The sequence below is a fragment of the Jaculus jaculus genome, chromosome 14, assembly GCF_020740685.1.
Source record: "Jaculus jaculus isolate mJacJac1 chromosome 14, mJacJac1.mat.Y.cur, whole genome shotgun sequence".
Lineage (NCBI taxonomy): Eukaryota > Metazoa > Chordata > Mammalia > Rodentia > Dipodidae > Jaculus > Jaculus jaculus.
The window spans coordinates 65884851-65912114 of record NC_059115.1 but is presented as its reverse complement, the minus strand read 5'-3'; the positions used below and the strand labels follow the sequence as shown (position 1 = coordinate 65912114).

At 44.6% G+C, this 27264-nt stretch overlaps 1 protein-coding gene across 1 annotated transcript in view; it reads left to right on the top strand.

The window, feature by feature from the left end:
• Window positions 1–19126, top strand: part of Syn2 (synapsin II) — a 151317-nt gene extending 132191 nt beyond the window's left edge. The window contains exons 11-13 of the mRNA XM_004651595.2: window positions 11615–11675; window positions 15697–15937; window positions 18233–19126. Of these exons, the coding sequence (XP_004651652.1) occupies window positions 11615–11675; window positions 15697–15937; window positions 18233–18368 (438 nt within the window). The 3' untranslated portion in view covers window positions 18369–19126. The remainder of the gene's footprint in view (window positions 1–11614; window positions 11676–15696; window positions 15938–18232) is intronic.
• Window positions 19127–27264: the final 8138 nt, after the last annotated feature.

The window sequence follows — 27264 nt, the reverse complement described above, 5'->3', positions numbered from 1 at the left end:
CTAGAGATGAGTGCCTTGTGGAGATTATACTGCACACAAAAGAAAAGTGTTTATTTATTTTTTTTATTTTTTTTATTTATTTGAGAGCGACAGAGACAGAGAGAAAGCTAGATAGAGGGAGAGAGAGAGAGAATGGGCGCGCCAGGGCTTCCAGCCTCTGCAAACGAACTCCAGATGCGTGCGCCCCCTTGTGCATCTGGCTAACGTGGGACCTGGGGAACCGAGCCTCGAACCGGGGTCCTTAGGCTTCACAGGCGAGCGCTTAACCGCTAAGCCATCTCTCCAGCCCAAGAAAAGTGTTTAAATCCTAGAAATTCTTCAGAAAGAGAAGAAAGTCCTGACAGCCTTATGCTAGATAGGAAGAAGGTGGGAGAAACCCCAGGCAAAGCAGTCTGGGTTATTTATGATAGAAGTAAATTACCCTAGACATTCAGGTATCATAGAATCATAGCATAGAAGTGTTGTTTATGTAATAATGAGCACGAATTGTCAAGAAAAGGAATACTGATATTTTAGTCAGTCTGTATTCCACCTAAGAAAGGAAGAATATAATCTAACAAACATTTTTCCACAAATTTATTAAATAAAACAATGTGACAGTTGGTAGGTGACTTCCCTTTCCTAGATGTATTTCCCCACCTATCTTAGGAGACCCAATCTAAATATCTTTTGTGTTCTAAAATATTCTTTGGTAGAATACTTCCATCCACGGGTGCTGGAAAGATGGCTTAGCAGTTAAAGGTATTGGCTTGCAAAGCCTGACAGCCTAGGTCTGACTTCCCTAGAACCCATGTAAAGCCAGATGCACAAAGTTGTGCATGTGTCTGGAGTTTTCCAGGGCAGGAGGCCTGGTGTGCCTATTCTTTCCCTCTCAACAACTAACTAGCTAAATAATAATAAATCATTCTTCATTCTTACTAATAGTGGACAGATGGGAACTTCTGGGCTAATAAATGTTGACTCTGACTTCTTTTCGGTATCTAATTTATGAATAGCATTGTGCAGTGAGATATGATAAATATTACTTCTTATGAATGTTTCACATTTTCTTTCATACTATGTCTGACATCTGGGTCTGAGCGTATAGCGGGCATAGCTCACTATGGAGCTTGTACCTGGTATGCAAAATGGACAAAAAGAGATTTTCATAGATGTTGAAGTCAGGTTTGCATTGCTAGTAGAAGTCACCCAACCAAGAGCAGCTTGGGAGGGCAGGGAGAGGTTTATTTTGGCTTATAGCCTTGAGGGGAAGCTCCATGATGGCAGGGAAAACGATAGCATGAACAGAGGGTGGACATCACCCCCTGGCCAACATAAGGTGGACAATAGAAACAAGGGAGTGTGCCAAACACTCCTCTGACAAGGGGCAACTGGCTATAACACCCATAAGCCTGCCCTCAGCAATACACCACCTCCAGGAGGCATTAATTCCCAAATCTCCATCATCTGGGGACCTAGCATTCAGATCACCTAACTTTATGGGGGACACCTGACTCAAACCACCACAGTAGATTTTAAAAAGTCTGGCCTATGGTTAAAATTTATGATTATGTAAGTTATACTATGTACATAATAATGTAACTTATTGGGTCCTAGTCTTGCCATCCAGCCCACAGGATGCCTCACTGTATAGTTAGAAATAACCTGTTAATCAAAGTATAGGTACTCTTTCTTTAGAGGAGTGACAAATAATTGCTGGTCTCTGCCATAGAGGATGAGTGATAGATATTGCTGCCTTCCATATCCACACATTCCACACCAGCAAGTTTACTATCTGCCTATCAGAAATGTAGTTAGGACTATGATGGTTGCATCTAGTGGCATAAAAGTTCAGTAGCAAAGAGATAAATAAAGCAGTGCTTTTGCCACCCCACAAAAATCATTAGCTCTTCTTTAGGATAAGCCCCTGAAATTAGTCCATTTTGTGCTTAATAAAATGAAATACTTCTGGGAGGTGTTTTGTCTTTTTTTAAGTTTATTTAAGAAATTGGGTTTTATTTTGGCTCGTAGTTCTGATATCTAAAATCAAAGGGCTGCATCTGGTTATGGTTTTCTTGTTAGCAAAGTCTCAAGGCATTGCAGGGCATTGTTAGGTAAACCAGCATACTCTTGGATAAGGAAGGAGGTTTGGATACATATGTGTGTCTGTGTCCTCTAATCTCTCTTTATATAGTCACCAGGATTCTATCCTGGGGGTTTCACCTTTATGACCTAATGGAATCTTAATCATCATCTCCAAAGCCTGATAAGCACAGACAGATTGTTACACTTCACAGTGGGGAATGAATTTCGGCATATGAACCCCAAGGGAGCACACGCCAATCATATTCAAACCATAGTATCCCTTATTTTGCAAGTATCTAAGATTACAGTTTAAACATTTTCTTTCTTTCTTTCATTTCTTTTCTTTTTTTTTTTTTTTACTATTTGAACATTTTAAAGATCAATATATCCTGGGCTGGAGAGATGGCTTAGCGGTTAAGCGCTTGCCTGTGAAGCCTAAGAACCCCGGTTTGAGGCTCGGTTCCCCAGGTCCCATGTTAGCCAGGTGCACAAGGGAGCGCACGCGTCTGGAGTTCGTTTGCAGAGGCTGGAAGCCCTGGCGCGCCCATTCTCTCTCTCTCCCTCTATCTGTCTTTCTCTCTCTGTCTGTCGCTCTCAAAAAAAAAAAAAAAAAAAAAAAGATCAATATATCCAAGTCAAGGCAGGAAGCATAGTAAGAAAAAATTTCCCTCAATGCATGGGCTTCTGGAGAAATCCCTTGTAGTGAAGTCAGTCCACCTCAAGAACACTTTTCTATACAGAGCCATACACTTAAAACAGCAGCAGGATATTAGAGAAAGGATACCATGCTGTAAATCAGAATGCTCAGTGGCCATTCCCTACCCCACAATAACATTTTGTGACCTTGGGCAAGTTGCTTTTTATTGCTAGTAAAATTTTTCACTTGTGAAATTGAGTTGAATTAGATTATTTCTAGTTTCATTTCAATACTGAGGTCACTTGAAGTTAGCCAGAGTCTGAAGACATAATCCTCCAAAAGACTGCTCCCACTTTTGACATCAACTGAAAGTTCAAATTCCCCAGAATACATGAAGTTGGATAGCTGTCTGCAAGAGCTCAAAGAACTCACTGCAAGTTAATGTACTTGCAGTTAGGGTATGTTGTGGGAAAAGGATACAGGTTAAAGCCAAGCCAAAGGAGAGCTAGAGAGATGGCTCAGCATTTAAAGGTGCTTGCCTGCAGAGCCTAAAGATGGGGGCTTGATTCCTTAGTACCTGTGTAAAGCCAGATGCACAAAATGGTGTATGCATCTGGAATTAGTTTGCAGTGGCGAGAGGCCCTGGTGCACCTGTGTTTGTTCATTCATTTTTCTCTTTCTTAATCTCTCTCCTTGCAAAATAAAATAAAATAAGCCAAAGGAGAGAAAGCTCCAAAAACAAAGCTTCATGACCCTTAGGATGCGTCACCCTCCAGGCACCGATATATGACAATTCACAGTTGGTGCTGCCAACCAGAGGTGTCACCTGAGCTCCACTGTTCAGATTTAGCACTGGGGTTTTATTGCAGAGGCATGATTGAGCTCAGTCTCTACACCCCCCCCCCCCCCAGTGGAACTCAAGCCAATAAATACCATGTGGCCTAAGGGACCCACTATAAATAACAAAGATACTCTTGTCACTCAGAAAATTCGTAGAATTTCGAGGCAACTTCCCAGGAGCCTAGGACATAGGCCAGACCTCTCTTATGGTATAGCCACATCCTTTCATTTCACACATAATTACATTAATATAGCAAATGTTTCTCAAATGCTTTTAGCTCCTGATGGGCAAGGACCATGTCTTATTACTTGGCCTGATGCCATGACTGTACAGGTCACATTTTTACCTCCCACACTTTGATTATGGCTGAGAAGACACTTCCATGATCTCAAGCCCAGGCCCATGAATGGTCAGACTGTGGGACCAATTGCTTTCTTATTCCTGTTGTTACATCTCCCCACCTCCCTGCATCTTAACTAAACATCAAGGATGTTCTAAAAAAGTAGTTGAGAGTAGTTTGCCCTAGTGCAGTCAGTTGTCAATAGAAAATACAAACAACAAATTAAAATCTAACTGATTTTATTATTTCTACATTTAATAGCAATTACATACAGATGAAAAGGGGGAAAGGTTCCTTATATCTTGTCAATGCACTTCTACCATGTCTCTCTGTGTGGTAGGCTATTGCAAGATCTACTAGATGAATTTATTCCCACTGGAAATAAATAGCTTTACCAACCCTATCAGCTTATTTTGAGTTAATGTCAGCATTCTGTGGAGGTCTTTGTAGTACATAAGAAGAAAATACATGAACCAAAGAACATTATACACTTGGTAGTATGTAAGAAGAAGCTATATGAACCAAAGAATGATAGAGAACATTATCCCAGCCTGGATGTTGGGAGAGCAGCCATGCCCCTAGGTGCTGTCACTGATTCATGTGTGCCGTTCCTCAGAGCAGTGACACTCTCACTTGTCTCTTCTTTCTGTGGTATGGAAGCTCAGGATGAAAGAACTTGTGGCTTGAATCATAGCCCTTAAGATCTATTTCTTGCCCAAAAGTCTAGACCAAGACAAGATTTATGACCAGCATCAGCCTCCCTGTACCATTCTGCTTTTCTCCTTGCCTGCAGCTCTCCCACCAGAGCTTCATTTCTTTGATTATAGAACAACACTGAAAGGAGGTTTACAGGTAGGGAGGGGAAAGATAGTAGGGGACCAGCCCCCTCCCTGCGACGGATTTATAGGGAACATACACTAGCTAGTTGCTATGCAAAGTTCCAAAAAATAGGGGCAGAGATGTTAAGCATTGGCTGTGCCACAAAAGCAGGAAGGTGAGTGATATGGACTGACTTGGCTGGCAACCACTTTGCCTCAGTCTTGGGTCTGCCTGGTAAGTGCCTCTGCGCATAGAATCAGTAGTGCTTTAGGGGACTCTGTTCTCAGGGTGGTAGTGACACCTGGTGGCCAGTGATGGCCAGAGCCTCTATGTTGGATACTTACAGAGCCACCAACTTGGAACCCTTGCTTTCCCATCCCTCCAGCGTATTTGCTAACCCTTGGGATCTGTCGTCAGGATCTTAGAAAGGTCTTGTGTCCTGGGGCCCTGGAGAGATGGGAACTGCTCTGCAGAGTCCCGGGAATAAGAGAAAGAACTTCAGATGGCCTTCATGTCATGCCAGTATTGTTTCCTAACCCGCACCTTTATGTGGCTCTTTTTCATTTCTCATGACATTAGTCCCCTCTTTTGACTTTCTTTAAAAATCTCCCAGAGTCAAAAGTTCAGTGCTAATGCAGAAGTTTCAGGTATTGACAGGTGAGGTGGGGCCTGGCTTCTCTCCAATGTTTTGCCACACAGCTGGCTTTCTTGTCAGCGTGTGAGTTAGATGCATGGAAGTGATTCTAAGACTGGATCTTTGGAATCATTAATACACGGTGGTGTCAGGGCTAAGGTGAAACTCCTCTTGCTCCCCCAAGTGGATCAGCTGCACCTGGGACCTTTCTAGTCTGAGGGACATAGATATAGATATATAGATCTATAGATATATATTGGTGTTTTGAGGTAGGGTTTTACACTAGTCCAGGCTGACCTGGAATTCACTATGTTGTCTCAGGGTGGCCTTGAACTCATGGCAATCTTCCTACCTCTGCCTCCTGAGTGCTGAGATTAAGGGCATGTGGCCCCATGCCTGGCTCATAATATATTTAACAATAAACAGACTCAAAGGAATTGTTCTCAGAGGAGAGAACCAGGAAGTTAGGGCATGTCACTTATCTACTGTGTGTATAAAAATCAAAGGAACTGTGGCTAGGGATGTAGCTTAGTTGATAGAATCCTTACCTAGCCCTGGGTTAAATCCACAACCCACCATAAACTGAGTGTGGTATAACACACTTATAAACCCAGCACTTAGAAGGTAGAGGCAGGAGGATTAGAAATTCAAGGTTATTTTTGGCTGTAGCTTAAGGCCAGCCTGGAAGACATAGACCCTGCCTCAAAAAGAAAAAAATGTTAAAGGACCTGCAGTTGAGTAACAGTCACTTTAAGGAGCCCATGACTCAGTATCTTCAGCTCTCTGATGCCATCATGGATTAGAAATCATTCCACAGGCAAATCTGCTGGATGACAGGTTTAGACCCTATATAAGGAGTCAACTCAGCAACACTCAACGCAGAAATAGCCGCTCTGGAGAGCACCTTAGCACCTTGCTAAGCTTCAGACTGGACCAGGATGAGCTGCTTATCAGGGAGGTGGTGGAACAGTGGGTTAGGATTATTGGAGCAGATAACTTTTAGACTCTTTCAGAGCTGGGATGCTATGTTCCAGACTGCATATAGCTACAGGACCTGGGAGAGACAGTGGGGAGAGTTCTGCATAGGAGGACTGAGGCTAAATAACCTCCAGTCTCTGATAGTATGTTCTGCCAGAGACTCGGAACATTTCCAGCCACCAAGGCTCTAACATCTGTGGGCCAGTACAGGTAGACCAAGATCAAGATGGGAAACTCTCCACTCTGAGAAGTGAAGTCCACAGGGCTATGTACTTGGGGGCAGGGCACACAGCTGCCCTCTCAGATCCCGAACATGGGACTAAGTTTCACTTGCACTTGGAAGAGGTAAATTTAGGACAAACCAAAGGCCTTCCTGCTTCCCACAGAAGGACTGGGCTTAGAGAATTTGTTCCCCAGTGAGTATAGCTGAGAATGTGAGGAGATTTAGGGCAGGTTCAGATAAAGTCACTAGTGACTAGATCCCCTAACGAACTATTAAGAGAAACTGGCTATTTTGGGACTGGCTTTACTTTCAGGAACATCTTTAATCACTTGGAGCTGACATTCTGACCTAGGGTGACCTGACCCTCAGAGTCCCCATAGGACTTGTGGCCCCCACAGGACAGTTCTAATGTCTTCAGCTCCCTGGTGCCATCATGAATTAGAAATGGTTCCAAACACAAATCTGCTGGAAGTCAGATTTGGGGAGAGCTCCAGGCCAGGCACTGAGCTTGCCCACCCAGCAGTGACTCCTTGGAGGGAGGAAGGAGCAGCCCATCCCCAGCACCGTGGACAGCCTTGCAGAAGAAGGAGGTGGGCCCCGGCAACTGCAAGGGTGAGCCCAGAAAGGTCCCAAGGTGCTGAAAACACACTGTCCCCTTTGCTCTACAACCTCCTGACCACATTCCTTCCTGCTTCTTCATGCTCCCTGGAGTCCTGGACCCGGGAAGTGGGGCCTAGGGGAGCTGATCAGGATAGTTCTATGGCATAGCCGGCAAGGAGCATGGCCTGGCCCCTTTCCTGGGGCCAGACCCTGGGACCCTTTCCCAATTTCCTGTCTCAGATATGCTGAGCAAGCACAGGCCTTCCTCCTTGGTGGAGGCAGCTGGTCTCAGGCCAGCAGCTCTCAAGCACTGAGTCACTCCAGTGTCTTTCCTTCCTCAGCTTTCCATCCTGCTGAGGCCTCCTTCAGATAGGAACTCCTCTCCCGTTTGTCTACTAAAAGCCACAAGATAGCATATTAAACATGCCTTTAGCAAACCACCATAAATCCTCATCTACGGGTCAGTGGTTTCCTTCCTAGTCAGCCCAGAAGCTAATATTGATTCTTTCTGAACTGAATTTTCTGCATCTGCATGATCTTTGCTGAAATTAAGTCAGCAATACACAAAAGACATGGCATAGCCCCATCCAGAATCCCCCATGTGCGAACTCATGGGCACAAGGTGACAGGAAAATACTCAACAATATACAGTTCTAACATTGTAGCTTTATTCCTTTGGAATGATATTTTTATTTGCAAAATGATATTATTTTAATTTAATTTATTTAATAATACTATTAAATAATAGTGGTGTTGTTCGCTTACATTATTTTAACTAGCACTTAACAATTTACAAACCTTACCCATTATTTTAAACCTAACAACCCTTATGTGAGAGGCATTGGATCAGTAATTCTACCTTTGCTCATGTATCAGGAAAGAGAGTACAGATGACTTTCCCAGAGTCAGATGTCTGTTAAAGAGGGCTGGATCTTCTGGTCCCTGGCTCAGGAAGTTCTGTGCAATACTGTGTACCATGACTTTTTGGTATTCTCATCAGAGCATAGAAAGATTGGAGAAACCTGGACATTTGTGGCACTGTATGAGGAAATTCTTGATCTCTTCCCTTGACAACCAAGTGCTGGTCCAGGTCTCTGTACGTCACCAGCTGCTTGATGGGACATTTCTCTCTCTTGCCCCCTGGGCTCCTCTGATTGCTAAAGCCCATGGATCCAGCAGAGCAGGTTAGCCAAGCCTAGTTAGCCTTACTGAGAACAGCAGCACACTGTCCTCACCAAGCCCTCAAAGCCTGTGCCTGCAGGACACCTCTGCTCAATTGCCCTGGGGTCTTGCTGGGCTCAAGACTGCACTGCTAGGAAAAGCTTATCTCTTATCTCAGATATCTAAAGAACTGAAAAATGCACAGAAGAATTAATGGGAGCCTGGAGCTAGAAGAGCCTGTAGAAGCCATTTGCCTATAACTACTGAGCCCCTGCACCATGTCTCTGACCGGTGTCTGCTCAGGTCCTGGGGGGACACCTCATGGTGGGAAGGTCAGTACTACGCAGGCCAGCCCTTGACATGATTCACACTTACGCTAGACTAATTTAGGTCTACTAAGCACAGTGCTTTCATGGTTACCTTATTTACCTTACGATCTGTCCATTTGAGGAACTAGGATGAAGTGAGTTGTCCAAAGCCACATGAAAGATGTCATTTCCAGACTTCTCACCCTCTTATCTCTCCACAGACCCTGCCAGTATACCCCTTAAAAGAGGTGCCTAGAAGTGGTGGCAATGCTTGATCAGATGAAAAAGCAATGGACCTGTATCTCCCTCTCATTGAGACACTGATGCACCTCCACCCACATCAGAGTTTTGGCAGCAGCCTCAGACTGACACCTTTGAGCTTTCATTCATTCAGTTAGCCTAGGCTTGTTTGAAGCACACTCTGTTAGGCGGCTCTAAGGCCAGTTTCCCCTTCCTTTTTGTGTGCAGATGGTCACAAGCACTGGACTTCACATTCTTACCTGTTTGAGTCAACCAGTTTCCTGAGAGAAATTCTGCCGCTCAGGCTGACCACGAGTTCCTGCCTTGGGCTGGCTACAGGCCAAACTTTGGCAGTGACGCCAGAGTGGCCAGACTTCTGTGGAATTCAACATCCCAGGAGGTTCTTGGTGTATGGAGACAGATCCCATGGTAGCCAAACCCCACAGGGAATAAGTCCTCAGCTCCTAGCAGACAGCAGGCTTGTGGGTGGAGTTGTAGTGTCTCAGCCTGGCAAGGGACAGTCCTTAGGGACTCTCCTCCCTGCCTCTCATAGCCCCTGAGAAGTCTTCAGTCCAGAATGGCAGTGGAACCAGGGACAGGAGAAGCTCCTTAGGCGTCATCATGGGTAGCCAAGGCTCATTCCCAGACTCCAAGCCTCTGGGAGCTCTAGCAAGGGCACTTGTGGGCTTATTGCATCTTTAAGGCCTCACACATATATTTCTGTGATTGAGAAGAGCCAGGGCCAGCCTGCATGGTATAGTTGCCCCGCAAATTCCTCCTGTGAAATCTGAGGGCACAAGCCAGTGTAGGAGCTCCATGAGCTTGAGTATCTGTCTTCAGCAATGAGAGGCTCTGACATTGAGTGTATGGCCTAGAAAAGAGCCTAAACAACAAGACTGGGACTAGAAGCAGTGGCATGTTTAGGACATAAAGAAGACAGAATGCTAGAGAAGCTGATTCCTAAAATGCTGAAGCCATTGGGGATAATGATAGAACAGTACCTACCTACTAAGCCATGGCAAGATAGACGGGAAACACTGTGTAAGGGCTGCCATGTACTTGGCCTACAGTAAGCACTCAGCAAGTTTTAGCTCTAAATGACTTATAGAAGTGGTATATCCAGGGAAAGATTCTAGGAAGGTAACAGGAAGCAAGAGAGAAGGATTGGAGAGAAGACTTGAAATAATGAGACCATCCCAGTTTAACCAAGAATTGATAGCAGCCTGACCAAAGATAGTAAACAGAAGATTGAAAGAATGGCTGACTGAATAGAGAAGTTGTCAGCTGGCTATTTGGTATTGCAATGTCAGGACTCAGACCAACTATCATGGAGCCAGTTGGAGCACTTGGTGGAAAAGCAAGGAAGTGTTAGTGTCTGCACTGTCATTAAGAGTGATGTGGGTTGCAGGTAGAATGGGCACTTCCAGGTTGTGGGTACTATAGACATTGAAAATCCCCCCCCACCATTAGGATTCAAAATCCTCTTGGAACAATTTGAGATAATGTTGCTGTCCAAAGATTGAGATATTGAGCCCAGTGTGGTAGTGCATGCCTTGAATCCAGCACTCAGGAGGCAGAGGTAGGAGGATCATCATGAGTTTGAAGTCATCCTGAGCTAGAGTGAGACCCTATCTTGATGAAAAAAAAAAAGACTGAGATATTGGAAACACTTCTATTTTCTTGGTAATGGGGCTAAAAATAGGTCGTAGAAGGCAGGAGGAGAGAAGAGAGAGTGACAGACAGAGGGCCAGAATGAAGCCCAGGGGAAATGGGGCCCAGGAAAGTGACACTGATGTAGGAATGAATAGAGCTGGGTGCCCATATTAAGCAGAATGGAGCACCGTGTGGGAAGCAGGAGAATTCTGTGGAGGCACACTCAGCCCACTCTGGCCTGGCTGGGAAGTGGCCCTTTGACAGGATCACCCCAATTGGCAGGCTTTTGCTATAGTGTTTCCCTTGTGCTGAAGTCAAGCTCTAAATGCTCACTGTCTTAAATACGAATGTTAGACAGCTAAGTCACATGTGCCTTTGACCCTGTTGGGACATAATCAGATTACAGCTAGAAGGAGAAGCAGCAAGGGAGTAGAGCCATGTTGTGGGGTAGAATATAACTGTGCTGTTTGAGAGGGCAAAACAGGTTGGCTTTGAGCACATTACCAATATTAGCATCTTACTCCTTCCTTCTGGATAAGGAGGGTTCTGAGAAATAGAGAACTGCTCCTTCCCTTTGAGTTTCTTCCCCCAGCCCAAAGAGTGGATCTGTCAGCCTCAGAGCTAATGTCACCCTGAAGTTCACTCCAGATGATTAGTGAGCCGAGACTAGACTCATTGGTCCACCTGTCACCCCTCTCCTGTACTCCATCTTTGTCCCCTTCCTCAGAGCTACCTCTAGCCCAATGGCTCTTTGTCCTTTAGGATTCTGGGCCCATAAATGCAAGCAGTGCCTGAACACCAGGCAAGTACCAGAGAAGAGACTAAGTGGTGCTGAAAGACTCAAAGCATCTAGAAAAACCAAATCTAAAGACAGCAGAATGAAGAAAGGTTAAGGAGGTCCCAGACATTATGTATCTTGGTTCTAAGCCCTAATCTGCTCACTCTTTGCACCAGAAACAGCCCAGAGGCTGAGGGACCCCTTGAGGTGTGTCTGCAACAGCTGCAGTCCTGCCAGATACCAGCAGATTCTGCTGCAGCCTTGCCATGGAGCCATGGGGCTTTTCTTTAGAAGTTATTTGGAGTTTTGTTTTTATCTCTTGCATTTTTGTCTTCCAGAGTGGAACACTTAAGGATCCGGACTCCAGCAAGACCCCACCTCAGCGGCCACCTCCCCAAGGTTGTTTACAGTATATTCTCGACTGTAATGGCATTGCAGTAGGGCCAAAACAAGTCCAAGCTTCTTAAAGTAATGGGTAGTTAATTTTTTCAAAGCAGAAAATTTAAGCCAAAAAACAAAAAGGAGAGAGAGAGAAAGAGAGCAAAGGAAAGCAAGTGGGGAAGAGAGCAGCAGACCCTCCAGTGGGTGCCGTTGCTGCATTCTTTCAGCGCTGACTGGACTGTGTTTTTCCTATGCAGTGTCAGCTCCTGTCCGGTTGTTTACCTGTTCCTGTTCGTGCTTGTAATGCTCACTGACGTTTCTCTGTATAACTTGTGATTGATTCCAGGGCTGTTTGTCAACAGTGTACAAAAGAACCGTGCCTCCGCTAAGTCCAGTGTGACTATCTTCTGGGTGGTTTGATAGTATTTTTAAAGCATTAAGTAATGTGGGGTGAGATAGGAGCGCCTGGGATGGACAGGGGAGAAAGAACCACAAAAAGAAAACCTCTCCCCTCCTCCTCCCCCAGCTCAAACTACACCCCTCCCACTTACCTCCATGAGTGAACTGTGCTTTTGCTTCCTTTCTGCATGACTAGGGTAAATAGGTAGAACTTCTACAAGATTTTCACGGTCTAATCTTCATAGCTTTACTCGCTAAACTTGAAGGCATCTACCCTTTTCTCCATTTGCTAAGATTTGGTGCAATTTGAGTTTGTGTGAATAGGCTGGCTGTGCCTGTAGAGCTCCTGTGTTCTTAGTGATGAAATACAAAGAACAATATACTTCTAGGAATGTGTTCTGTATTTTACATCCCAGTGTACCTTTCATTTGTATTATTAATTAGCTGTGAGATTAAACAAACAAACAAACAAACAAAACACGGGGCCGCCGATGTGCAATATCCAAGTGAACTTGTGAATATTTTCTGTGTTGATCTCAGTCCCCAAAGTTGTTTCTTTCTTGTTGCTATTTCTAAACTGGTGTGTGTGCTTCTGTGGACCCCAGACTGCTTTGTATTCCCCAAACTAGGCCTGTGCACAGAGGTGATTCAGAGTAGTGTTGGACAGAGAAATGCAGGGAGCTACTGTCAGTCTGAGAAGAATTTCACCATCATAGCACAAGACCAAATCAGAAATGCCCCATGTCATCCACAGGGGTACATTGCCTCAAGTGCTTTGAGGTTGACTACAGTTTATTTCTCAGCTGCCACCTCTGTAGAGGACCAAAAGTCAGGAGCTTTCTAGAAAGATCTGTCTTAGATGTAGTGTGTGAGCAAGTTTGTTGGACAGAGGCTCCATAGCTTGAATAACCCTCGCCAGTTTGTCCTCTTTCTTGACATGCAGCGCCTGGGCAGATGATGTGACAGTTAAGCCAGGACTCAGATGTCAGTGCCTCTTCTTGCCACCTGTGGGCATGGCTGGAACCAGGTACCAAGTGGCCTTCTCTAGCCCTATGGCCCATATAGGAGCTCATGCCAGAAGCTTGCCTTTTAGAAGAAATGCTTCTAGCTCTACTTCTATGTTCCCTCCCACCTCTGTATGGGCACGTTCCAGTTAGTTCTGGACTCCCAGGTCTGAGGAGTAAGTGTTGGTAGTAGGTAACATGAGCTACATGTTAGGGGCATGTGCCCTGGTTTCTCCTTTGGTTGCCAACAAATTCTGAAGCTATAGAGAAATGCCCAGGGTTGAATGTTCTCATCTGTGACCCTCCCTTAAATGATGGTGGTAGTCAGTCTGTTGTAAATATATACATATATGCATACATGCACTTCCAGGTGGGGTGTTGAATCAGGTCTTTAAATACCTCACAATCTGATGAAATGATAAAGGGGAATAAAAGAGCATTTCCAGAATGGAGGAATGCATTTTTGTTGTTGTTGTTTCTTTCTTTTTTCTTTTTTGTCAAAATGGTGAGCTGATGGTGGTGTTGCTTGTCTGCATGTTAGACCAATGTGTACATCCAGGTGCTTTTCATGTGACATTTGTGAACCACAATACAAAGTTGCCATTTGAATTTAGTCAGGCTTCATTCAAGGTGGTATCGGCTGAGGCCTCTGAGTGGGAGTCAGGAAATGATCAGGGCTCTCACCACCACACGCAAGCAGACTGCAGCACCTATCATGTGCCCTCAGGCAGCATGCTAAGGGACAACTCTGTGGCCTGGGGGACATCTTTGTCACAGTATAGGATTGCTGTTCAGGTGTTTTATATTCATTTCTTTTCTGATGTTGTCCCCCCTTTTTTTGTACTGATCCAGCTGGGAGACCCTCAGCCAATGCTGGAAGTGTGATTGAAGCACCTCTCTTTTGTGACTCTCTTGTACAGCTTAATGTGCAATAAAGGAAAAGTTATATCTGTCTTCAGTGTTAAGTTGTAAAGTTTCTGGCTATTCAATTATCTCTGGACAAGTGGGAAATACTCAAGTTTCTGGTACAAGAGGCTAAGCTGTCAACCTGAATTATTTTACAAGAAAATGCTAATACAGTAATAATGCCAACAAAAAAAAAAACAGTCTTGATGTAGACTTTGGAAAAAGTCTGATTAACATGAAATAATCTGTTGATCTATCATCTTCACTAGTAGTTTGAACTTGGAACTTTTGGATATTGATTGTAGTGGGGAGCCCTATAACAGGGAAATAATCTGACAATCCTGGGTGCCCAGTAGTATAGCCATGCAATTTTGACTACAGAAGATACAGGTGCTCTGGTGTTTCAAGAAAGCTCAAAAACAGAACAATTAGCTCCAGTTGAATTTCAAAAGGCCCTCTCCTTCTAGAAGGTTTATGGAGGTGAACTATGGGATTAAGGCTGAGAAACTAAATCTTCTGGGCTAATTGTGGATTATTTCCACTAGTCAGTATGTGTTCTTGGGGTAATCTTTTGACTTCTGAGTATAGGGATCCCCTTCTGTAAAACACAGGTAAACTACTACCACACTTTTCTGCCTTTCATCCCCTAGAAGGAGGAGGGCTCTTTCTTTTCTCTCCAGGCCATCTGATGGTTCTGTGTCTCATACTGGGAGAAAGGTATGCTGGTTCTTATTAAGGGGGCTCTTTGCCAGATGGTGCCCACAACATCCCTGGGGGAGACTGGGGTTTGGATGTCTGGAGTATTTCCCCACACACCTGAGCAGTTCATCATGCAGGAGCCCCAGAGGATCATACTGAAAGGCAAAAGAGTGCCTGGGAAGAAAGGATTGATCCTGGTCGTGGGAGTTAATACTCCAGTGAAGCCCAGGTGGGGTAGGTGTGGCAATCAGACACCTGCATGTTTGGAGCAGGATGAAGGGCAGCTCCATGGAAATGATGTCCGTGATCATTGATGATGATCTCAAGGCACAGAATACTTTTTGAATGACTTTCTCATCCATTATCATCTTTGAAACAACTATCATCTTAAAAAGTAACTAACAGTAGGTCTTACTTTTAAAATGTTTTCATAGTTGGAAAAATCAAAGCCCAAAGAAGCTTGGCAACATGCTCAGGGTGTCAATAATAGATGACTTAGGTTTTCTGATTCCCACTCCAGTGTTCATTTTGTGCTCTCTCCTGGACCTGGTATGTGGGATTTGGGACTTGTTAAGGAAGAAACCCTGGAGCAGGCTGAGGAACCTTTGGGAAGTGGGCAGGGTCCCTGTACTCTGGAGGCCTTCTGTAAGACAGCTCCTCTGAGTATGGGGTCTGCTCACCTCCTGCCTTCTCGCTGTCCTCCTGACTTCTGCTGTGACTAAATTGTACAGTTTCTGAGGAGAAGTAAACAGTAGTGACGTTTAAGAGCAGGTACTCCCTTTGGAGCCCACCAGAGCTTCGGGCAGCTGCTGGTATTGGAGCACATCTCTCTCGCGCGCATGCATGTGTGCGTGCGTGTGTGCGTGCATGTGTGATGGTTTATTTTTTTTTTTTCTTAATTCATGGCATTTTCAAATATAATTTGCTTTTGTTGATTCCCATTAACTTACCATACCCTTTGAGACATAGATTCTATGAAGGAAACCCTTTGATATGGTTAAATTATGAAGTTTTTCTTGTACTGAACCTAGGGGGCCCTGGGCAACCCCAAGGAATGCATCCCCCAGGCAAGGTGCTGCCTCCACGCCGGCTCCCCCCTGGACCATCAATGCCACCTTCCTCCTCTTCCTCCTCTTCCTCCTCGGTTCCTCAGAGGCCGGGAGGCCCCACCACCACCCACGGAGATGCACCCTCCAGCAGCAACTCCCTGGCAGAGGCCCAGCCGCCCCTGGCAGCTCCACCACAGAAGGCCCAACCTCACCCACAGCTCAAGTAAGAGACAACTCAGCAGCTCCTCCCCTTCCCCTCTCTTCCTGCCCCTCCCGCTGGGCCGTGGGGCTCCCAACCTGCTAGAAAGCTCCTTGAAGCACCCTCTTGAGGCTGATCTTTTTTGGGATTTTTTGGTTTTGATTGTTTTGTGTTTGTATTTTTTGTTTAATTTTGTGAGGAGAATGGCTAGGTTGCTTTGGGAGGGGAGGAAAGAGGAAGATGGAAGTATAAAGGTCTAGCCAAATGGTCGCACCCTCTCCTTCCTGAGGACTAGCATGGTGGCAGTTACTGTTCCATCTCTAGTCTGTACTAGCTTAGGAATTTGGTTGCTTTTGTTTTTTTTTTTAATCCCATCTCCCACTCTTTTTTCCATTCCTTTTCTCTGTATGCATATCTTTCTCCTTTTAAAAACTGAAGAAGAAGAAAATCTTTTTTGCCTCTGACTCATAGTTCAGTGTATGCAATTAGCAAGGTTGCCCAGGAGGAAAAGGAGGAAGTAGTTAACTCCCTCTCAACTTTTACCTTCAATTCTGTCCAAAGGAAGTGTGGACAGCAAAGGAGGTTCCAGATAGAATCCACGAAGAACACCATCCTTCTGGGGTCCCTCATTCTAACCTGTCAGCCTTTAAGCCCCTCACACTGTCCTGTGTACTGAGAACCACTGGCAGTCTGGGAAGTAGTTTGGTCTCCCAGAACCACACATGCTACTTCTAGTGTCCTTAGGCAGATTCTGTCACCATTGCGGGCAGCCGGCAGAAACCCCAGGAGCCACCTGTGTGTAGGTCTGAGGAGATAGGCAACATGACACTGCAGACTCAGAGTCCAGGTGAGCCCTGCAGTCAGTGCACATGGGGAAAGCCTTGCTCAGAGTCATTCACTTTTCATTTTCAAAGACAGCCTTTAGTTAGTGGCAGATTCAGGATGGGGCTCAGGTGTCCAAATGATGTCTCTAGGTCTTCCTGTCGTATGTGATAGAAGAGACATTGCCACCTCTGCTCCCTAGCTCTGACCAGTAGCTGTTCTTACACCCCATCTGCTGGAACACCTCTTAATACATTTAGATCACTCTCACCTGCCCGTTTTAGGTGGCTCTAGTCCTGGGGAGAGGGTTGTCATTGCCTCTAGGCTGATGCCTTTGGGCAGAACCAGCCTCTGATGGCAGGTTGGAGGCTTGTACCCTTTGTCCTCTGCCTGTGCATGCAAAAAGCACCCCTTTCCCAGAGGCCAGCATGCTTGGGCTTGTTTCGGCCCTAATAAAAGGCAGGGCATCTGTCCACAGTCCCTGGAAGAGAGACTGCCACACAGGACTTTTGCATTGAGGAGAAGGCTGGGAGGCCCTAAGACACTGGAAATGTGGTGCAGCTGGAAACCAGCAGGAAAGAGATTCTGTGAGGGTCAAAGGAGATAAGTCCCCTAGAGAAGCCAGATCTCATGTCCCCTCCTAGAGTATGATGTGGCCTCTTTACTGCCTCTTGCTTCTCAGTTTTCCTTTGTGAATCACTTGCTATTCTCTTGAGGGAAAAATAAGCCCCCCAAAATTGTGTGGCTTGGATTTTCTTCATCAGGAAACTATTTTAAAAGTATGTCCTGATGTGTATCTCTTCCATTCCTATGCACACCAAACCTCATCGACCTCATAGTAGTGTTCTTCTGAGCAGACTAAAGGGTGATTATGCCCACATTAGAAACAGGAAAATAGAAGCATTGCAATTTTGAGGTCAAGCCAAAAGTTCCTCTGAAATAAAAGAACAGAGAAAAATAGGAAGAACCAAGAGGGCCTAGAGATCATATTATCAAATATCTTCATGTCACATATGAAAAACCCAGTATCAGAGTGGCACAGGGCTTCACTGAGGTCAGATGTAAGGAGCAGAATCAAGACTTTGCTCCTGGTCTCCAGGTCTTCTGATGCTGAGTGTGATGGAAATGGGAGCCCATGGAGACAAGTCTCTGCCCTCCATCAGAGAAGGGCGTGAGATTCCTAGATTCACCAAGTTGGGGTTCACTAGCCTTAAATAAAAGGAAACAGCCTCTGAGCAACCCTTCTTCCTCTTTCCCTTCTCTTGACCCCTCCTGCCTCGTCCCCACACTGCTCCATCCTTTCCTATTTGAGCAACATTTAAGGTGAGAACGTAGCCAGGGTCCCAGGGCATTGGTGGCACAGCCAGCTCTCTCCTGTCACCCTGTTTTCCCTGGGGTGGGAATGGTAGTTTCCATTGTGCACCCTCCTGTCGCCGCCCTTCCCTGCCTCGCTGGGAACACCGCCCTCTCACGTTCTCTCTGGTTTTTATCTTCAAGCAAGTCGCAGTCCCTGACAAATGCCTTCAGCTTCTCTGAGTCTTCCTTCTTCCGGTCTTCAGCCAATGAGGATGAAGCCAAAGCGGAGACCATCCGGAGCTTGAGGAAGTCCTTTGCCAGCCTCTTTTCAGATTAGTTCTTCAGACACATGGGGGGGTTCCAGCCCCACCAGGAAAGGCATCTAAGACTTTCACCACAACGGCCCTCCACACTTGGTGGCCGTGTCCCGTGACTTGCCATATGTGGCCCCTTACTCTGCTCCATTGTGCTCGGTGATTTGTGCAGCTCAGAAAGCACCACATGATGGTCTCAGGAGAGAAGACCCTCAGAGGGACGTGACGTCAGAGGGGAAAGAGCTGCTTCCCTGTAGTCATGAAAGCGCCCTGAAGTCCTTGTTGCTGTGAGTTTAGTGGCCTTATTGTGACAGTGCCATCATGTCTTACTCTTTCCTGTGGAACCAGGACCCCTGTAAATGAGAAGTCCTTGCAGTGCAACCCGGCTCAGACTCAGCGCTTAGCATGTCTCTGTAGTCAGCACCACCTATGGTGGACGTGTATACTTGCCTAGAAGTACTGCTGGCTGGAAGTTTCAGGCACTGTCTCCGTGGCACCTGTTTCAAGTACACTCACCTAGCCCCTGTGCTCCCCAGACCGCGCTGGTGGTGAAGTTCCTCAATCCTGCTGAAGCCACAGGGAACAAGGATGGCAGTCCCTTTTCTTCCCTCTGGAGATTCTTTTTTGTGAGTTGCAGTGACCTTGGCCTCCCAAAGCTTCACTGTAGAGAAGAATGCATGCCACTTTAACAGCAGTATGCCAAACACTGTGTTCCTCACCTAATAAATGTCAAGACCTTTGGTGCAATAAAAGCAACAACATTAACCAGCATTTGATTCAGCAATGAGGTTCCCCCCTTTAGGCTGAAAGCATACATGAGGCATGCATGTGCATTTTGTGAGTGTAGGGAGTGAAAAGTGTAGGAAAGTGAAGTTGCTGTGTGTGTGTGTGTGTGTGTGTGTGTGTGTGTACATACACATGTATGTGTGCAACAATGTGACCTTCTAACACTCCCACATGGATCTGTCTCCTCCAAAGTATCTGCCCTTCCTTCAGGTTCTATCTGTTTTACTGAATTTCTAGCCTTTTCAATGAGCATAGTACCCCTGCTTCCATATCAGCCAAGTTAGGCCCACTCCCCTGGTCTGTCCTCAAACTCCTCCACAGACCACATGGTAATGCAGCAAGGCTGGACCAATCTGCTCTGATGAATGGGGTCCAACAAGCCCAGCCTAGGCTTCCTGAAGGCCAGCCACTGATGGTCGGCTCCAAGAGATTTTGCTCTGGTTTCTTCACGACTCTCTTATGTTCCCAAAGGCTACAAATGCTCTGAAGATAAACAGAACATCTATACCAATAAAAAGAAAGCAATATATTAATATTTTATCTAAATTATTTCCTACATATGATATCCATCCTACTAACTCAATAGGATAACACTCCTTGAAATGTACCAACTGGCTACCCCTCCTCACAAGCAGGAGATGCTAAGAGGTAAGAGAATAAATTTCTGTGGTACCAGGTTTCTTTTCTGAGTCAAACTTATCCCATGTCTTTAGAGTACAAATATGGAGACATATAAAATGAGAAGGAGAACCTCCCCATTGAGTGATGTCTGCAAAGCAGTATCCCCTTCTGCACATTACATATTTCTTTTCTTTCTTCTTTTTTTTTTTTTTTCAAGGCAGGGTCTCACTCTAGCCCAGGCTGACCTGGAATTCACTCTGTATTCTCAGGGTGGCCTCGAACTCATGACAATCCTTCTATGTCTGCCTCTCGAGTGCTGGGATTAAAGGCATGTGCCACCACGCCCAGCTCACATTACATATTTCTAGTAGACTACAAAAAAAAAAAAAAAGGCAGGAGGAATACTAGGTTCAAAGTCATTGATTTTTAGGTTCCTTTTAGTTTCAACTGTATAGGAAGCAAAGCTTTCATCTCTCCCCTTCTGTGGCTAGGTCTGAGGATAAAACTAAACTAAGATAGGATAAGGGATTAAAGAGATGGCTCAGTTTGTACGGCGCTTGCCACACAAACAAGAGGATGTGAGTTCAGATCCCCAGCACCCATGTAAAAGCCTGGCATGGAGGCATGTACCTGCAATCCCAGAACTGGGGAGATAGAGAAAGGAGGATCCCTGAGGATGGCTGACCAGTTAGTCTAGCTAAATCAGCAAGCTACAGGTTCAGTGAGGGAGCCTGTCTCAACAAATAAGGTGGAGAATAATTGAAGAAACCAAATGTCAGTTTCTGGCCTGCACACACCCATACCCCTCACAAGTGTACCCACACACAAATGAACACATGGACACATGTATGCATACCACACACATACACACACACACAAAAAAAGATAGGACATAATCATCTGCTGTTTTGTTTCCCTTCATGCTAGGAATGGAACCCAGGTCCTCTGTCTCTGATTACATTCCCAGCCTAGCATGAATATCTTATTTCATGTTTTTATATCTATTCAGGGGTCTTCACAAGAAAAAGGGAGACCTAAACAAGCTGTATCAGCTTAATACCAGTCTAAACACAATTGATAAATGGTGAGGACACAACAAAGGGTCTGTGCTAAAGCCAAAAAAATTGTGGGAAAGGTAGTTTCAGAAATACACAGGAAAACGAGGGTCACAACTCTTAGTAAAGCTTTTATTTTTACACTGATTAATCCACATGTCAATTATCTATTTCTGATGATAAACATGCTTGCTTGCTTCCTGTGTGGTTTAGTATAGGGCACTTTCTACATGAGAAATTTAAATCCTGCTTCAGGTAGAAAGTACAAGGTCAGAGAGCTCTCCCTGTACCCATCATTTGCCATCATCTGCCACTCAAAATAACCAATATGCCAAATTGGCATGACCTTCACACCCAAGAGTCTTTCACTTCTTTTTTTAAAAAAATTTAAGGGCTGGAGAGATGGCTCAGCAGTTAAGCACTTGCCTGTGAAGCCTAAGGACCCCAGTTCGAGGCTCGGTTCCCCAGGTCCCACGTTAGCCAGATGCACAAGGGGGTGCACGCGTCTGGAGTTCGTTTACAGAGGCTGGAAGCCCTGGCGCGCCCATTCTCTCTCTCCCTCTATCTGTCTTTCTCTCTGTGTCTGTCGCTCTCAAATAAATAATAATAAAAAAAAGAAAGTTGTTAAAAAAAATTTAAAATATTTTTTATTTAATTGAGAGATACAGAAATAGGCAGGAAGAGAAAGAGAGAATGGGTGTGCCACTGCAAATGAATTCCAGATGTGTGTGCCCCCTTGTACATCTGGCTTATGTGGGTCCTGGGGAATCAAACCTGGGTCCCTTGACTTTGCAGGCAAGTGCCTTAAACGCTAAGCCATCTCTCCAGCCCGAGTCTTTCACTTCTATCCTCCTGATTCCAATTTGATTTTAATGGGCTGCATTCATTTAGTCAGAAACATTTATTGAGTATTCACTATAGACAAATATCATGATGGACTCAAATAAGTAGTAGCAACACTCCCATATATCCCATTAAGTTGCAGGCACAACTCTAAGCATTTAACTTATAGCAACTTGTTTCTTGAAACAGTCCTGTAGGATAAGTGCTATTATGTAGTATTATAGTATTATTATGCATGCCCATGAAGAAATGAAGTCATGTCAAGGTTTACTAATTTTTTCAAGGTCACCTGTTCATCAAGTGGTAGAACTGAGGTTCAAAGTCAAGCAGCATAAGAATAGATTATGCACCCTTAGTTACCCATATTATTTTTATTTAATGTAGCAGAAGCAATAACAAATCAGTTAATTAGATTTTCATAGTGTGATCACAATATAAGGTATACACAAACATTCTCACCTGTGTCTTCCTCCTTCCTTCACTTTATCACCTGGCTCCAGGGAAGGAAGGGTGGGAGAACATTAGAGGACTTGTTACTAGTGTTGACCCCTTGCCCTGAAACCATAAGTAACATGTCTTATTCTGATCAAATACAATTCTGGTTCTTAAAACTTACTCAACAAAGAAAGAAAGAAAGAGAGAGAGGGAGAGAGAGAGAAAGAAAGGAGGGAGGGAGGGAGGGAAGGAAGGAAGGAAGGAAGGAAGGAAGGAAGGAAGGAAGGAAGGAAGGAAGGAAGGAAGGAAGGGAGAGGAAGGAAGGAAGGAAGGGAGAGGAAGGAAGAGAAAGGAAGAGAGAAAGAGAGAGAAAGAAAGAACGAACTTACTCATTCTTCTACATGTGATGTCAGACCCAAAACCACAAGTAGCTTATTTAGAAAATGAGTCACTGGAGGAACTGTTGGGGTGACAAAAGGGGAGGTATTTTTACCATGGGTCATGCAGTACCCTAGTCCAAAAGAGACACAAGGATTGTGCCCAACCCTCAGTAATGGGGGCAGGACCGGGGATGGCGGAGTTCCAGTAAGAAAGAGATGTCTTGATATTTAGTAAAGATGGCCCCAGAGGCTAGGAACCAGTTTCCTCCCATAGTCAAATATCTGATGACTACTGTGAGTCACAAGATGATCTAAAGCCAGGATCTCCAACAAAAGGTCCCAGTTCCCTGTATATTCTTGTCTCTTTCTCTTTTTATTTTTGCTTCTTATTTTAGAAAGAAAGACACATACATAGAGAGAGAAAGAATTGATGCACCAGGGCCTCCCTCAGCCACTGCAAACTCCAGACGCTTGTGCCACTTAGTGGGCATGTGTAACCTTGTGCGTGCCTCACCTTTGTGTGTCTGGCTTAAGTGGGATCTGGAGAGTTGAACATGGGTCCTTAGGCTGTGCAGGCAAGCGCCTTAACCACTAAGCCATCTCTCCAGCCTCCCTGTAAATTCCTAAGTCTTTGGTCCATTGGCCAACTGTGACTACTATACAGATTATCTCTACAGTTATGGGTGGTCCCTCCCAACATCTTCATCCCAGGTTAGTAAGCATAGGAAGTTTCATCCCTGCCCTCATAGAATTCCCTATCTCCTGGGTCAACATAAATTCTGTTCATTATGTATTTGTTAACAACTGTTTATTGTGTACTTACTAAGCTCAATACAGTTCAGTGGAAAAAATATAAAAATGAGCTAAACAAAGCTTCTGCCCTCACAAGGTTCATAGCCCAGCAGGGGAGATAAATGCAACATAAAAATGAAAGTATGATGCCCTAAGAAATGCAGTTGTAGTATCATCTGGGAAAAGAACTAAGCTTGATACTTATTGATGAGGATATGGGAATGGAGTACCCACACACTGCTGATGGGAGCATGTGAAGGAATTTGGGGAATAATTGAGCAGCATCCAATGTACAGACACTGTGCATTGGCAAGGTCATTTCTGAATGCTTAGAGACTCTCTTCATACATCCATGGGGAATCAAGGAAAAGAACACCAGTCTTGACACTGAAAATAATATGGAAACAACCAAATCTCTTTCATGGAAGAATTAAATCATATATTGTGTTTGGTTCATAAATAGGAATACTCTAACTTAAAATATGCAAGGAATTCAGATGCATTCAGATAAGATATATAAGATGACTAAGAAGAGCTAGGCAAGTGTAAGAGAGACAACAAGCAGTACGTGTCAAAGTGAGGCATACATCTCGCTCGGGGTCAGAAAAGACTACACCATAGAGCAGAGCTATGTGCAGTCCATAGGATAGGGAGGTTTGTCAGCTCGGGGAGTGGAGGCTGTGGGGTGGAGGAAGGCATATTGCAAAGAATTCCAGTCACTGAATTTTACAGCTGGTAGTTTCATCTAGTCCTGTCCACTCAATTTACAAATGAGAGAATTGAGGCCCAGGCACCAGGGAAATTGGCCACAGTCGTGAAGGGCATTAATAATAAGGCCAACGAGTCTTAATCCTAGGTGTTTCCAGGGCCGTGCAGAACTTGTCCTTCCTGAGAAACGTGAGATGGGTCTCATTCCCAAGGTCTCTCCATGGAGAAGGAGATTTATGGGGGCATTTCATAGAGGCCACATTGGAAAGGGAAGATAATGATGGGGATAGGGTTTTGAAATCAAATCTGAGTTTTGCTTTTTTTTTTTTTTTCAATGTGGGGCTCACACTAGTCCAGGCGGACCTGGAATTCATTATGTAGTCTCAGGGTGGCCTTGAACTCATGGTGATCCTCCCTACCTCTTCCTCCCGAGTGCTGGGATTAAAGGCATGCGCCACCACACCTGGCTAAATCTGAGTTTTTATTTTGCTTCGGCTAACTGGTTTTGATGCTGTAAGTTGTTAGTTTTACACTCCCAAGTTTTCTCATCTACAAAATGAGAACCTTACTGCCTTTCTGGGGACTTTACATATTACTTTACATATTAAATGAGCTAGTAGATGGTCCCACCCCCTTTCGGTCTCAGCAAACACGCGTGACCCCTCCCAAAGCAGCCAAGCAAATGTTAATCATACCTTTCTCAAGATCCTGCAACCAGGTGGGCCTCTAGGCTGATCTCAGCCCATCTGAGGCCTTTTCCTAAGGCTATGTCTCTTGAAGGCGAATAGGAGCTGAAGGTGGACACCTGGAGAGACAGATGCTGCTGTCAGGCATACCACTAGCAATGAATTCCCCCCCACACACACACACACTGCAGCTATAGAAATAAATCCTATTCAATACCACGGACTCATTTTGAAATACTCCTCACATACCATCACGCCTAGAGTGGGATGGATATTTCTGAAGCAATTTCTTCATAAGACTAAGCATGTATTCGAATCAGGATGCTGCTTATGCACAGAAAATAGTTGCCCTTAGATCTGTTGTAAATAATGTATTTGAGTTTCTATAACTCTTGGAAGATCAGGAGGTTTTTAAACTTAGGAGCCCAGAGATTCCTGCTCCAATTTCTTAGCGTTTCCTGTGTGGTGTGAGTGTTGTCAGGCTTTTCACACACACACACACACACACACACACACACACACACACACACACAAAGATTTTGAACTTAAATAGTTAAAATGCTTATGGAATTAAATCTAATAGTTAAGCTATATAATAAGTGATGTCCAAAACACAAAGTGACTACAAAATTGTGAAATAATGTTGTGTGGCTTGTAAACTGGTTCTGGAAGGAAATATCCCAGAAAAGGAGTCTCAGATATGTCCTGAATGTGTCCTTTTGACATAAATGTCTAGTCCTTACAGAGGTTTGTTGACTGAAGGACAGAGGCATTCCCACAGGCAAATTCTGCTAGACAATCTTATTACAGTCTAGCTAAAGTTACAGGCTACATTCAAAATACTGTTTCTCCACAAAAAAAAAAAAAAAAAAAATCACAATCTGCCTCCCTGACATCAACACTGAGCCACTCACACAGCACCTCACCATTCTGAGGTACTTTGTAGTTAGAGTGCTAATTGATCTGTCACTTCAATCCCCTTGTGTGGCTGTTCCTCACTATAGGATCTTCTGAGTACCTGAGCACTCAGATTCACATGTCACACGTGCATGGGACTTTTCCTCTTAAGTCTCCATGGACTTCAAACCTGCACTGTAAACATGTGGAAAAGTAATGCAGTTAGTCATTCCTTCTGGTTTGCCCTCACACCCTATCAGCTTGAGAACTTGCTTTCTATCTCGCTTGGATATTGATCGAGTCACACACACTTGTGCTTGTTCACTGCTTTATATTGTCAAATCTCTTCTCTTATTTTGTGGGTCCTACTCCCCAGACTGCTATCTTTATCAAGGTGATAACCTGAGGGACAGGGGAGGAGGGACCGCCAGACACCTGTACATGGGCCTCACCCCATGTGTAAATGATTGCTCCCCAGGGAACACCACCCCTCTGGTCATTTTCAGCCACTTCCATATCCACATACATCTCTTCTGATAAGAATTTCCACCCATCAGCTAACTCCTCCAGGCAGCACAAAAAGCCACAGCTGCTCCAGTGAATTGGTGACCACCTGAGAAACCTACTTGTTCTCAATCTAGTTCTTAGGGAGGGTTTGCTCTATTGGATCTCCCATGGAACAATACGGGTTTGGACTTCTTGCTCCTCTCTGGTGCTCTTGGGTAAGGATAGAAAATTGTAAGAACTGGGTCCACAGAAGATCCAGAGCTAGCCCAGCAAATACTGAACTATGGAAACTGCAACCAGACTGGCTTGGGCAATGGACTTATACATGGGGGCTGCCCATTTGCCTTCAGAATTTCACTAGACTGACGTACTATATAACTCTTTGAAGCTAAAGTCAGTTTGGGTTTGAATAGATAACATTTATGCAGAGAGCTGGGGATGTAGTTCAGTTGGTAGTGTGCCTGCTTAGTATGTACAAAGCCCTGGGTTTGATCAGTCAGCACTTATAAACTGGGCTTAGTGATACATGACCCTAATCCCAGCACTGGGAGGTAGGGGCAAGGAGGGTCAGGTGTTCACGATCATTCTTGGCTACCTAGAGAGACTGAAGCCAGGTTAGGCTACATGAGACCCTATCAGAGAGATATAGAGAAGGAGATAATTGTTCAATATATTTCATATGCTGTTAGAAGAAAGAGGACAGGTTATTTTTTCATAAAGACTATTCTTCTGTTCTGCCCCCATTGCTATTATTTTTGGATCAGGGTCTTTTTTTTTAATTTTTATTAACATTTTCCATGATTATAAAATATATCCCATGGTAATTCCCTCCCTCCCCACCCCCACACTTTCCCATTTGAAATTCCATTCTCCATCATATTACCTCCCCATTACAATCATTGTAATTACATATATACAATATCAACCTATTAAGTATCCTCCTCTCTTCCTTTCTCTACCCTTTATGTCTCCTTTTTAACTTACTGGCCTCTGCTACTAAGTATTTTCATTCTCACGCAGAAGCCCAGTCATTGGATCAGGGTCTTTATCCATGCCTCCATCGTGATAGCCTCCTCAGAGGGCTTCCTGGCTGCAATCTCCTGCCAGCTTCTTTTGGATACATGTCTTTAAATTTTTTCTGACATGGGCTGGAGATACAGCTTAGTGGTTAAGGTGCTTGCCTGCAAAGCCAAATGACCTTAGTTTGAT